The sequence below is a fragment of the Paramisgurnus dabryanus genome, chromosome 23 (assembly GCF_030506205.2).
Source record: "Paramisgurnus dabryanus chromosome 23, PD_genome_1.1, whole genome shotgun sequence".
In the NCBI taxonomy this organism is placed as follows: Eukaryota; Metazoa; Chordata; class Actinopteri; order Cypriniformes; family Cobitidae; genus Paramisgurnus; species Paramisgurnus dabryanus.
Genome location: NC_133359.1, coordinates 26018661 through 26033662, shown reverse-complemented (window position 1 = coordinate 26033662; position 15002 = coordinate 26018661). Strand labels below are relative to the sequence as shown.

The 15002-nt window shown below is 39.3% G+C and overlaps 1 protein-coding gene across 3 annotated transcripts; it reads right to left on the bottom strand.

The window, feature by feature from the left end:
• Positions 1–984: 984 nt before the first annotated feature.
• Positions 985–14252, bottom strand: chst6 (carbohydrate sulfotransferase 6). Of its 3 annotated transcripts, none has more exons than XM_065291242.2 (2): positions 13966–14113; positions 985–5195 (listed from the first exon to the last, which is right to left on the bottom strand). In XM_065291242.2, exon 2 carries the CDS (start codon positions 5175–5177, stop codon positions 3984–3986), a length of 1194 nt encoding a protein of 397 aa, XP_065147314.1. In that variant the 5' UTR covers positions 5178–5195; positions 13966–14113; the 3' UTR covers positions 985–3983. The 3 variants fall into 3 exon arrangements, with proteins under 3 accessions (XP_065147314.1, XP_065147315.1, XP_065147313.1); XM_065291243.2 differs by lacking the exon at positions 13966–14113 and adding an exon at positions 11627–11830; XM_065291241.2 differs by lacking the exon at positions 13966–14113 and adding an exon at positions 14163–14252 and having other exon boundaries at positions 989–5195.
• Between the last annotated feature and the right edge of the window lie 750 nt (positions 14253–15002).

Here is a 15002-nt window from a genome sequence, read left to right as displayed (position 1 = left end):
GTGTTTGTAAGGTACGGCACCACTGCTTTGACACCTGTAACCTGTTGCAAGCAACATTTGCTAAATAAATAAAAAAGGTTAAATAAATGCATGTTTATAAAGTCATGGAGTAATTGTAGCTATTAAATAATCATGATTATGATTTTTACCAAAATAATTGTGATTATGATTTTGCCCATATCGAGCAGCTCTCTTTTACTCAACACTTTACTGTTAAAACATAGTTGTAGCCTATACAAATACATTTGATTGATTCTGAACATTTCATTTCTACAGTTTATTTCAAAAGAAATAAAATATTAAAAATATTTTATCTGTTTTTGCATTATAAGATCTCTGCATTTAGACACTGTATGTTACACATAAAGTGTCACTGCCAAAAAAATCAAAGCATGTCTCAATTGCAAATAAATAATAGTAAATCTTTTTCGGAAATGTACAAATTATATTTTAAATGATATTTGAAAAATGTGTTTTTGTATACAAAACACTTTTTTAATTACAAATCTGTTTGTGTTCATTTTTAATAGAATTTTTGCAATAGTTGAATAATTAAAAAAATAAAGTTAGATTGGATGAAATCTGTCCACTAAGGCAAGGTTTATGGATTTAATTCCCATATTGATCAAATATTGATTAACCTTACTTTGAAAAAAACTGCCTGCCAAACACATATATACATTATGAATTTTACTGTGGTAAATGTTTTCAAAGAAAAATGAGCTGGTTTCTGTCTTAAAGGAACAGTATGTAGGATTGTGGCCAAAACTGGTACTGCAATCACACAACTGGTGGCTTATACACAACATGACAACATAAACATCAGTTGAGGGCTGCAACTCCACTTTTTAAATGACAATATCCTGGTTATACCACTGTTGTCAGTGATATAAGTATTTGAAATGAACATAATTTCTTAATGTCTAGTGACATATCAGGACCATTCTATGATTAATTGATATAAATTCTTACATACTGTTCCTTTAAGCATATAAATACTATTTGGGGCCGTTGTATTTTTTTATAATTTATGTGGTGGTTCTTTTTATTGTTTAATAGTAAAACATAAAATAAAAATCACAGTTGTTTTTTTGTATGTATGCTATGAACACAAAAGAGGTTTTAATGATCACAGTTTAAATACTTGGATACGTTTAGATAAGATGCATTTACACATCTCTATTCACCAAACATACAAAATGTAACATGAAAGTAGTCTAAACTTTAAGACTATGGCTGAAACCAAGCATAATTTCTGATGCTTCGATATGTACCGTGGATAAGATTTTTCGACATATAAAACAATTACAGTTGATTCTAGTATTTGTACACATTTGCTTCATGCTCTCTCTCTCTATACATACATACATACATACATACTGTGCATTGTCTAGCTAGAATAAAGAAGGGTAAATGTTTACAATGTCACTGCATGTTACAATGTTTAGCTTTGTCTTGAATCTGGGGCCCAGACGGAGCGTTAAAGTAAGTCTCCGTATATTCTGATAACATGCAACCTACCATTACATTCAAGAATTTAACACATCTCCATTCTTTCTTAAAATTTTGGCTATGTGAAAACACAACAGTGGAAATGAAACACTCAAGTGCAAACTTTAACCTCTGACTGGATTAGTCAAGTCTAAAGTTTTTAAAGTACTCATTTAGTTGTATTCATTTTGGGAAATTGCACATTTATATAGTTCACAGGTTTCATTAAACAGTAGATGAAACCTTACTGGTCCACATCTGAGTAAGGTCTAAATTCTAAATCCAGTGAGATTCAGAACAAATCAAGTTAAACAAAATAAATCAAGTTGTATTAACACATATCAAAAATCTATACATACTTTCAAATAGACAGTGCTGGTCAAAACATTGCTACTACTACGGGAATTCAAAATATGTGTTCGGTGCATCTCGGGTGTGGCCCGTCATGTTAAAATGCGTGTTCAGTGTGTCTTGGCGTGTCAAAATGCGTGTGGGGCCCGTCATGTCAAAATGTGTGTTCGGTGCGTCTTGTGTGGCCCGTTGTGTCAAAATGTGTGTTCGGTGCGTCATGTGAAACTATGTGCATCATGTCAAAATACTATACAAAATACGATTTCATCTCATTAAAATTATGGAATAACACAAATGTGTTCACACTAGCCAAACTTGTCAAATGTGTGGTCAGAGTGCCGTGTGGCTTGTTTGTTTGGTGCGTCTCGTGTGTGTCTCGGCGTGTCAAAATGCGTGTTCAGTGTGTCTTGGCGTGTCAAAATGCGTGTTCGGTGCGTCTCGTGTGTGGCCCGTCCTGTCAAAATGTGTGTTCGGTGCATCGTGTGAAACTATGTGCATTATGTCAAAATACTATTTCAACTCATTCAAATTATGGAATAGCACAAATGTGTTCAAAGTAGCCAAACTTGTCAAATGTGTGGCTTGTTATGCCAAAATGCGTGTTTGGAGTGCCGTATGTGTGGCCCGTCATGTCATAATGTGTGTTCAGAGTGTCGCATGTGGCCAGTCATGTCAAAATGCGTGTTCGGTGCCACGCGTGTGTGGCCCCGTCATGTCAAAATGTGTGTTCAGAGTGTCGCATGTGGCCCGTCATGTCAAAATGCGTGTTCGGTGCGTCGCGTGTGTGGCCCCATCATGTCAAAATGTGTGTTCAGAGTGTCGCATGTGACCAGTCATGTCAAAATGCGTGTTCGGTGCGTCACGTGTGTGGCCCCGTCATGTCAAAATGTGTGTTCAGAGTGTCGCATGTGGCCCGTCATGTCAAAATGCGTGTTCGGTGCGTCGCGTGTGTGGCCCCGTCATGTCAAAATGTGTGTTCAGAGTGTCGCCTGTGGCCAGTCATGTCAAAATGCGCGTTCGGTGCGTCGCGTGTGTGGCCCCGTCATGTCAAAATGTGTGTTCAGAGTGTCGCATGTGGCCAGTCATGTCAAAATGCGCGTTCGGTGCGTCGCGCGTGTGGCCCCGTCATGTCAAAATGTGTGTTCAGAGTGTCGCATGTGGCCCGTCATGTCAAAATGCGTGTTCGGTGCGTCACGTGTGTGGCCCCGTCATGTCAAAATGTGTGTTCAGAGTGTCGCATGTGGCCCGTCATGTCAAAATGCGTGTTCGGTGCGTCGCGTGTGTGGCCCCGTCATGTCAAAATGTGTGTTCAGAGTGTCGCCTGTGGCCAGTCATGTCAAAATGCGCGTTCGGTGCGTCGCGTGTGTGGCCCCGTCATGTCAAAATGTGTGTTCAGAGTGTCGCATGTGGCCAGTCATGTCAAAATGTGTGTTCAGAGTGTCGCATGTGGCCAGTCATGTCAAAATATGTGTTTAGGGTGTCATGTGAAGCTATTCTGAATATTAGTTTCTCATCTCAAAAATTTTTTGGAATAACACAAATGTGGTCAAAGTAGCCAAACTTTGAATTTGCAAACATGCATTGTATTTAAGTGAAGTTATAATTTGATACTTTTTAATCATTTAGCCCAAGCCATATTGTTGTCTTTCAAACTTAAATTAAACATGTAGTCAAACACCATCACATCAAACAGGTCTTAAAGATTGTGAGAAATTGTTAAGGGATTTAGAATTTTTGACAGTAGTGTAGACACATAAGGACGCTAACATTCATCTTAATGCTGTCGCAGTTTGTGGTAAATACAGTTGGAGTGACATTTGTTGTAGGATGGGAAATGTAGTTCAGTTGTGTTTTATCATGAAAGAAAAAGAGAAACAAAAACATTTTTGACAAGCACACACAATAACAGCAAAATGACTTTGTAAACAAAAACATATTAAAAAGTTGATAAATTCACTATAATTTCTTCCAAAATAAAACAAATAGAAAACTAGCTTCAGTAGCTTCAGGTCTATTGTCTTTTTTAACAGATGTACCCCCACTCTAAAGTCGATTTTGTTGTGAAGTTTTTACACTGAAGCGTAAGAACCAAACTGATGAACACAAACTTCAAACATTTAATATCAATCACTCGTGCGGCTCTATACATTAGTGGTTGTGGTTTTAGAGGGCAGCCAATCAAACTGGTAGCCTTTCTGTGGCTTCAACAGGTCCAAATCCAGCATTTTTTGCTCTGTCTCACTATCCACGGCGTTATATCCGAGCATGGACATGGCTCTTTTGCACACCTCTTGGATGCGCTGGACTTTCTCAAACGGTAAGGTGGTCCGCCAAGCCAAGGAGACATCCTCCGCGTTTCGCGAAGTGATTTTGAAGGCGTCACTTTTTGCTCCTTTGCCTTTACCGTGAGTGATGCGGTAGATCCATTCCTCCAACATTTCGGTCTCCTGGAGTCCGACGAACTGGTAAATGGACTCGATCTCCGCAAGCGTGTCACGTACCAGATCTTCAAAACGCACCATTTTGTAGCGACCCCGCAAGAAATCTGGCGGCTTGAACATGGCCGTCTCATAAATTTGCACGTGACTTCGGCAAACCTCTTGCATGACGTTGTACTGCTGGTCTTGTTCCAAGACGTTGGCGTGCTCTAGCACTATGGCCGTATCACTTGCCAGGGCTTTGGACGACTGCTCCCTCGATCGAAACACAGCTCGGGGGTCACGAACCAGATGGATGATCCGCAGGTCAAGTTCGGGGTCCCGCAGGAGCGGATAAAGAGACTCCAACTCATAGAAGCGCACCTCTTTTAACACAACGTGGCTGTAAGTCCGACACGCCGTCTCTGCTAATTTCAATCCACGCGTGTTGCAGTGCTTCTTGCATTCTGGTTCGTTGCTCATTTCACCGCGAGGTGTAAAAGGACACGCCGGGGGAGAGCAGAGTGCGCGACTGTGGCTCCACATAAAGAGGTTCGAGACGTTTCGCTCCTGTGGCATGTAAGAATCCATTACAGACATGTCGCAATGAAAGATGCTGCGCAAGACATCACGCACTGCCATCCGCAAGCTACGCGCACCGGCTTTCTTTATAGACGTCCAGACGTGCCAGCCTGGCTCCATTAAATAGAAGACGTCTGGATGCTGACTGAACGCCTGGCCCAGGAAAGAGGAACCAGATCTCCAAGATGACAACAGGAGAACTTGCACCCTGCCCTCAGCTTGGCTTGTGTTTTGGGATGGTAGACGGTTGTACCAACCGACAAGAAGAACCATAGCAACGGCTTGAATCAGCAGAAAGCCCATCATAGGCGGCTTTTGCACTCTGCAGCGCATCATATTGTGAAGTTTTTTCACCTGAGAGATAAAAAACAGAATAAAATATGATCATTTACGAATTTTCGATTATTTTAAGGTCATTATAAATGTTGTTTAGCAGTCTTTTAATCCACCTTTTTGGAATTCAAAGATGATTTACTTTTCACAAGTTTACTTCAATGATCCTGGTGTGTACATGTAAATTCATTTTATATAAGGTCAGGAAGACCACCTGCACTACTTTTACATTCATTTATGATTACATTTCATGTCACGTGTCTTAACAGGATCTTTATGGGATGCGTGTGAACGCCAACGCAGACTTCAGGAAATCACTGGCAGCGTGAATGAACCGAAATCAAATGATCCAGGGACAAATCCTGAACACTTTATCCGTGTGTTTTCTGTAACGTGTGTATATAAAGGGCTTTTGTTTGACAGAAAACCGGACGTCATTTCAATAAAATCTGAAAAAGAATGTCACAACGACGGACATTTTAATGCATTTGATGGATTGTCTCAAGCAGTTACCGAGGCTTAAGCCCGATTTATAGTCGTGCGTAGGTTCTACGCTGTAGCTACCCGTAGGCTATCCGTAGCCTGTGCGTAGCTCTGCGTAGCCTGACGCGCATCTCGCAAAAATTTTAACAGCGCGTCAGATCTATGCGGGCCGCAAGCGCTGTGATTGGTCCACCAGAACCCCTCCCGTCAGGTTGAAAACAAAGAATGGCCAAGTTGAGGAGTGATTTATCTGAAACTGCATCAAAAGTCGCTGTTTATTTACTTCCATCATTGCTGGTCTTCTCAAATTATACACAACAAGTTGCTGTTTCTTCTTCGTTTGTGGGTTAACTTGTTAAGCTTCTTCTTCCTTGACGTTTGCACTGCTACTGTGGTTACACGCGTGGTTACTGCCTACCAGCGGTCTGCGTGTGTGTTTGCACGTCGACACGGACGACGACGCAAAAGTATAAATGTGATGATGCCAGGGGCGAATTTTCCATAGACGGGATTGGGCGAGTGCCCTGTGGCACCAGGCAATGGGGGGCACCAAGGGTTCCAGACTGCAACCAAATGGATAGTTTTTGAGCCACATGTGCGGGCACCCGTGAAAAAAAATGGAATGCGCAAAGCGAAATGAGATAAAGAGAGCCGAAGAACGTCTCGGTTACGTATGCAACCACGGTTCCCTGATGGAGGGAACGAGACGTTGTGTTAATGACGACAGTATGGGTTGTGCTCTGGAGACCCAATCAGGTCTGACTGTTTATTAAACGGCAATACATTTAAATTTAAAAATCATCTATATTTTGCAGATATGTTGTATCTATTGTTGTTCATTGAGTTTTTGCATTGCAAAAATAGGTGAACCCCTAAATTTTCATCTTGCACTCCTAAAATGTTTAGACAGGGGCTACAGTGCTCCTAGTAAGAAGTTTGTCTGGAGAACTGAACGACAAGACTTAAAATATTTTGAATCAAATGTGGTCACCCCTAGGGCACTACATTGTGTTTGGGCCTGGATAATGCTTGTAAAAGTCGGATTAAATGTGCAGTGTGTAAATTTTAGGGGCATCTAGTGGTGAGGTTGCGAATTGCAACCAATGGCTCAGTTCACGGATCACCTCTCGCTTTTGAAACGCATAAGGTGTGTTCGACTTCATGCGGCGCTGCGCAGACCGATCGGCGGCTGACTTGAAGCAGTGCATTCCGGTTAGTAACTTTGTCCGACTTAAACTGGCGCTGCAGGCACGTGACTCTGTCATGTGGTTTTTAAGTACCGCGAGAGCGATTCGAGATCAGCCGCCTGAGTTAGCCAGCGCAGTTCGCGAAGAGGAGCTGCACGTTCTGTAATGACGACACAGCTGTTTCAAGATTGGTCGGATTCACCACATGACAACCAGCTCGTGTGTTTCGTGTGTATTTTCACCCCCTCAGTTCCACAAATGCTCACAAATCTGTATTTTTATAACAGTTAAAGCTGTTTTCATGTAGTCGCGATGTTATATTGTCTCATCTTCATCAAAATAAAATGGATAAAAAAACGTAGACCCCACAACATTGGTATTTAAATAATATATGCTTATTTTGAACTTTATTCTTGTAAAAACAGATGCTGTAAGCCTCTTCAGTTCCACTCATGCTCATACACAGACATTCAAAACAGTATAATTCACTTTTTATGTAGTTTACATCTAACAAATCATGTTTAATGCGATTAAGCAAGCAAACGACACGTGATCAGCCATGCTTGACGTAAATGCCGCAAACTACCAGAAGCACAGCGCGTCCGACTTCACGTCTCCGTTTTCAGCTCCTCCCCGCCTGCACGCGGCTAATCTCGCTGATCGGTTACATCCAGCCGCAGCTGATGTCGAACACACCTATAGAGAAACTACAGTAGCCACCATCAACAAACATGTCATCGTCGGAGACAACTTTGTCCGTTTATCTGTTGAGGGATCTGTAGAAACATGGCGGCACAAAATGGCGACTTCCATGTAAGGGGAACCTCGGTATGTAGATAATAACGTCTCATTCTAAGATAATAAAAACATAACAGTTCATTATAAAAGGTCTTTACACACCCCTGACAATATAGTTTTGTATATTACTTAGCATTTCTGTCAAGAGATTCTTCTAGAAATTAAACACTGCACCTTTAAATGCTAAATGGCCATTCAAATTGAAATCGCACTGCAATACATCAGATATGTATTTGATTTAGGACCACATATGAAAGTGGCCTGGGTCTGATTTGAAAAAATAAAAAACAGTCTAACTTCAGAGCTGATAACACCTTGTAAGATCATAAATAACATAATATGCACGGTACAACAAAACATCTACTGGCAGCAATTTATCAGTGATGGAAAGACTTTGGCAAATATATGGCAAACAAACAAAGGGAGCACACACACAGACAATACACACTACAACAACAGAGCCACCAGATGGCAGTGACCTACACAGGCTGACTTCAAGGAGTTACTACTCCAATCATTTTCAATTCATATAAACTGCATTAAAGTTTACATTTACTATAGATAATATAGTAAACAATACACATTGTGTATTGAAGATTTTTATTATTATTATTTTGTACCTTAAAAGAGAAATATGCAAAAAGAAATGCTAAATCTTCCAAGTAACTTCAGAGCTGATAACACTTTTATTATGGAAAACATAAGATGCACTGTACAATAAAACTGGCAACAATTTACAATAAATCTTATTGCCAGCAATTTATCAGTGATGGAAAGAATTTGGCAAATATAGGCCAAACAAACAAAGACAAGGGAGCGCACACACACACGCACAAACGTATGAGACCAGAATGGGCACAAATGCAATTCATTTTCAAAACATAATTCATAAACACACAGCACAATTCACATTCACAAAATCAGATTCGTAAATTCAAAATGCAGTTAATAAAAACACAAGCGAAAGCACAAATATTTCCCCGAATGCTCACACAAATGCATCTCACCAAATACATTTAAAAAAATTCACAAATATGTATATATTGTTTTTGAATCTGCATTTTCAAATCGATGTACATAAATCTGGTCAATGCAAGTGATGGAAACTACTTGTTAACATTCAGCAAATCCACATATAAACACAAAATGTATTCAATGGAAATAAAACATGATATCTTGCTTGTTGTGTTTATTCTGTACTTATCTGCATGTCTGTACATAATGATTTATAAGATGCAAAAAAGATTTATAAAATGCTACATCCCAGGAACTTTCCATGGGAATTAAGTAGGAATATATGGGAAATTGCAGAGTTGCCTATAACAGGGACCTTAAATGTAGTTTACTAAAATCTTGCAGCATAATGTTGTTTAATAAAACAAGATTTAATGCGATTTCAGTTGAATTTCTACCCTGCACATTCCTCAGTCACAAGCACACAGCACATTGCTTACTGAAGGGCCATTTAGGCCAAACCCCCTGCATGTACTTGCATTCTTCCAGAACATTCACAGATCATTTCTTCAATCGTGCACACAAAATAATGTCAAAATGTCCATCTTCGCATATATTCCTTGTGCTGTGTGTAAGTTAGTGTTTAACAACATTATACCACTGTAAAGACAAATACACTAACTGAAAAATATTAAAGAGCACCTTTTGTGTGAAGGTGTGTATTTGTACATGTTAATGATATGCAAAAGGTACAAACCCTAAAGTAAACAATGATGCAAGTTATCGTCTCCAACTTAAATCTCTTTTCTTGGACTACAACAAACACACGAATTGTAGGCAACAGTTATCATAATTTTCATTATCATAATTCCTCCCAATTCGGACTAGGTATTCAGGCCAATTACAACATACAGATTAGCTGGCCAATCAGGGACACAGAGCTTTTTCAAATACACTCTTTGGTGTTGCTTTAATCCAACTTTCACTTTTTATAGTGCGAGACACGTCACATTAAAACTAAAGATAAAGTACAAACAACAGCTTTTCTTGTGGAACACAACAGTATTGTTTTCTTCCAGAGATGTGACAGTGAGGAAAACTTCCCACAGGTTAATTGTCGTGTGACAAACCCAGTGATACTAATATCACCGGAAATAGGAGGGAGGTTAAATGGTTAAAAAATGCCTGCGCATTTCAATGATAATTTAGAATCAGTTGAATGAGGTGAAACCGCATAAATGTGTGTGCAGCTCTAGAATCTGGCAACCCTGGCTGTGCACTTGACGTTCGGGTCGGATTCTATATAATGTACATGTAAACTGTATAGTCATAACCTTCAAATTAAAATCAGTCGGATTGACAAAGTTTTGTGCATGTAAACATAGCCAATGTCTTGTTCCCGTTTCTGAATGAACGGGAGGTCAGGATAGTAACCAGAGATGTTCCTTTTTGAAAACAGTTCACTCAATATCTTATCAGAAGTTGAACCTATGGGAGATTAAATAAAATCACAGCGTACAAATCACATACAATATCAAAAGGCGAAACGACCCCCCCCCCCCCCCATTATGAACCGGATTTTGCCTAGCATCTGTGTGAAATATGGCTCTTTGTAGTAAATGCCGCTCCATCTGAAAGCAGGTGATGGCCATTTACTGCTAATCACCGAACCAGTTGATGAAACACGCATGAGAATCGCAGGCAATTTTTTTAACCAGCTCTACCAGATTCTCGTATCAGAACCATCCCAAATGGACATTCAAACCTAGACCAAAAGCATCCCAATGACTGTCCACAGCCCAAATATCCATAACTAATGAACAAAATCCTTTCATCTTTAACCCGCAGAAATAAACAACTGGTGGAAACAGTTTATACCTAGCCCAAATCTAAACTCAAAAAAGCAGAGGACTTGGCAACGCCACCCTGCGGACAGCATCTCTCGTCATGTACAAGCTTTATCTCCTGATAAAAGTCAAAACGGAGTTGGAGAAAGTTGTTCTTAAGAAGTTTTCAGATATAGGTGATGAAAACACACTTTTCAAAAAGCACAATGGTATTTTATTGCTTTATGTTGCCTAATGTTTTAAAAGTACACATAAACGTTGCAGAATGTACATTGCGTGTACAGTGCGTGACCCCATTAATTTTACCCAAATAATGGGTGATGCAATAGCAAGGCAATGGCGTGTTTCTTTGATGAGAATCATGTGATATAAGAGGTATTAATAAGACGTGAACTTGAGCACAAATGTTCTGCGCATGTGCACAATGTATTTTGGCATCCGATTCAAGAATACTACGATTCACGCGTTTACATGAGTACTCTTCTCCTGTAGCCTAGAAATCTAGACGCACCCTAGCGGCCGCAAAATATATTTGCTGCCAGGGTTTAGTCTAGGCACTCACAATACACTTAACAGCTCCAAAAACCAAAATTTGGTCAGGCCAATCACATCGTGTGTAGCGTCTGTGGGGCGGGCTTAACATGATGACGACAGAGCTGCAACGGTTCCTACTTGAAAACAAAGAATGGCTGCTGCTGCTGGCGAACAGCTTTCTTTTGAAGCGGCTTTGGCCGCGACTCTGGAGGACTTAGACTTATGTTTTTCTTTGAGAGAAGAGCAAATAACCCTACTGAAGTCCTTTTTAAGCAAGAAAGATGTGTTTGGAGTTTTGCCGACTGGTTACGGTAACTACGTCACCTTCTTCGTTGCTCTGATTGGTCATAGCGCTATCCTATTGCGTGCAGAGGCATTTTGAGGGACAACCTTATATCCCGCCCCTTGCATTGAGCCGTTTGTGTGAAGAGTTGCCAGACCTTACATCTTGATGTAGGTCTGGCTAACCAGGCTACTTCTCCTGATGATCGGATCACAGATCGGAGTACATCAAACCCTTCGATATGATCCACATTTGCATCCGATCAACCTCAATCGTATTGATTAAGGTGTTTACATGCAGGCTTTTCAATACGATTGAGCCATCAATACAATTACAAACTGATTATTTGGTTGCATGTTAACCTACCTATTGTGTAAGCTGCCATATCACATCTGAGATCAGTCGTACTGTATCGTTCAGTCAAAAGATTCGGAGTTATGTCACTGAGATGCCTCATTATATAGCGGTGGTTGTCGCGCCTCTATTTGCCATCTTGATCGGCACTGGCCTGCAGTGTTGGGGTAACGAATTACAAGTAAAGTGCATAAGGTGATAATATTACTGTCAGTTTAATTATTTGATTAAATTAGGGGCGGAGAAATTAAACGTTGTGATGAAAATATTTTTTTTTATTTAAAACACTCAAATAAATAAAATTTTAATTTTGAAAAAACTATGACAGAAAATGAACACATAACAGATTATTAATGAACTAACTTAATTTTTTTACCTCTAACGGGAATAGCTGCGTGATGAAGTGAAAGTTAAGGGTTAATAAACACAAACATTTTAAAATCACATATATACACAATCTCCTCCCCTCCTCAAAACAATATATCTTTACTTTTGGTCACCGGGTATGGCAGGTGGGTGGGGTCCTTAAAAAGATCAAAACCTTTAGCAACTAGCAACATGTTCCAGCTTCAAACGATCCAATCAATTCACGGTGGACGAATTCCCTTTCTTTTACATTTCAGAAGCCATTTCAATTCAGAATGAACAATTAAAGATCAACTATTTTCCGATTCACGATTTTACATTTCCTTTGGTGTGTAAATGTGTATTAGTAACCTCCGAAGTAAACAATGACGCGACATTTCATCTTCGAAGTAAATCTCTTTTCTTGGACTACAACCAACACACGGATTGTAGACAACAGTTTACTTCCTGGCCTTGTTGGCGTGGACACGACAGTCATTATCATAATTCCTCTAGCTTCTGACTCACAGACCGTACGGTAACTCCTGTTAGCATTGCATTGTGAGCGAATCTTTCAAACATGGTAAGGAGTGTCACATTTCCGGCTGACGTCAGAGGTATTCAGGCCAATCACAACGTATGATTAGCTGGCCAATCAGGGACACAGCGCTTTTCAGATCAGTGAGTTTTGTATAAAATCAATGCTTTTGAGGAAAGTTACAAAAATGTACAGTACTTGGAAAATATTATTTTTTTAACCATAAACAACACAGACACATTGTATTACACCAAATACACAAAATAATGTTGTTTTGTTAGCAATGAAATAGGTACACTAAGTTTATTTAATGGCAAAACACAGGCTGATGTCAAACCTGCCAGTGTACTCAAGAAAGAAATTAAGTCTTTATTTATTACTTATATCTTGAAGATCTTCCTAATCTCATATATCATTTTCTCTATCTTTAGATAAAGATAATTCAGGTAATTCCTTAAAGCGTAACTAAACCCCTGGTCAGAGCCTGACTCCACCCACTGCAATATTTGAAAAATGCAGAAAAAGTGGGCAGATCCCAACGGAGATAGGGGGGACGAACTAATTGTGTGGTGAGATCGTAACAAGGGCGTGGTGAGCTTGAACCTGCTTACGTCACGAGTCATTTCTTGGACCCAACATCCAATAGGAAAATTCAACTGCAGTAGCCACCGTTCAACCTCAAGAGGGCAGCACTCAGACGTTTTTACACCATATATTGTAGTATTGAAACACTTTATATCCAAATGTCAAAAAACTTACTAAAATCAATGAACAGCACTAATAAAGCATCATTCTTACAGATCATTAACTAAAAAAAGTTGGTTTGGGGTTTAGTTACTCTTTAAATGTTTGTGTAGCCACTGGCGCAGTTTTGACATCAGCCTTTGTTTGACTTAATTGTTTATTTTATGAATAAAACACATGCATGTGAATACTTTTTGAGAGCTATACAGTAACAGTAAAGACTGGATGAATATAAGTATGGGTCCATCTACCGTATATTAAAGAGAAGCTCGTGTAATTTTATTAAAGAGAAATGTGTCTTTAAGAGTGCGGGACACCTGTAACTGTTGAACAGGTGGGGAATGTGCTGTGAAAAATGAGTAACATGATCGGATTTACCTCTATGTGTGCTGTTATATGTAAGTTACCTGTACAAATACTAAACGTAGGTAGGTAAAAAATAATACACATTTAATAAAAGTCTGTTTACTTCAAGGATGTTTTGAGTAACTATTTCTCAAAATCCCAAAAGAGCGGACTACATAGACATAGACAACGATAAACAATCGCATTTTTTGCCTGGTACGATTTTAGAAAACGCATCTGGCATTATTTCCTATAATGTTACTGTAGTAAAGTTACAGTATAACGTTACGAAAATCATTATGGTTTGATATCAACTCATCATACCCTTAATAAAAACAAACAAATGGTTATAGACGATCAACCAATTTGAAATACGTACCTATTTTTCAACGAGAGTCGAGCTTCGTTTAATATCCATTAAGATGAAGGCGTAACATTTGAAACCTAACTTATCGGGATTTACACGCGTATAAACTAGAGGAAACTTCTCCGCGGTCATCAGCCTATCAAAACACGTCCTTAAAAGAGTTATCATCTGAAATATGTCTGCAGGGGTGTTCCTAAAATTTGTCTTACCTCGGATCAGTCCCGTGTGTTTTGAGGGTTTGAGGTCGTCTGCAGTAAACTTGTCCCTGGCTTGATGTTAAGAAACCCTTGGAGACGTGGCCATTAACGGTGATTGGCAGAAAAGTGGGCGGAGCTATCCGATTCCGATGAAAGTTTATGAACATTCTGACTTTGTGTAGGTAAAATAGATAGCCTACCTAAAATATATTGCATATAAAAACATTAACTAAATGACAAATATATATTTATTTAAAAATAAACTGTTTTGAAATTGATTGAGACTTTGATAATCATCAATGCAAGGCTTAGTTAGATGGTATCTTTTTCAATATTGTTTTAAAGCATCAGAGAGGGCTACATGTGGCACACAGTGTCAAAAAAGACTAGAAAAGTACTAGAAAAACATTGCATCTGCATCCTGTCCATTGTGCCAAACTTCCTGTGCCTGATATCACTGGTGAAAAGTTGAATGCATTGAATGGGGCAAAACAAAATCTATCCATATCTTCTGACTATGACATCTCGACCAAAAGGCCATCCAGAAAGAACAACTGAAAACATCATTGGCAACAAACTCCCAACCTTATGTGCATTGTCTAAGGATGACTCAGAAAACACCCTGCCCGCATACAGTGTGTATATGCAAATGCCATCACTTGAAGAATCGGTCCACAACTATAAATGATCTCATGCAATATCATGATCAAAATGATAAATAATATTTATTTTGTATAAGCTTTACTGGTAAATCAAACATGTATAGACTATAAACTGCACATTGACTTTACTCACTCACTGTAATACCCGACAAGTTAAGAGTACTGAAAAATTTGGTTAATAATTAATCCA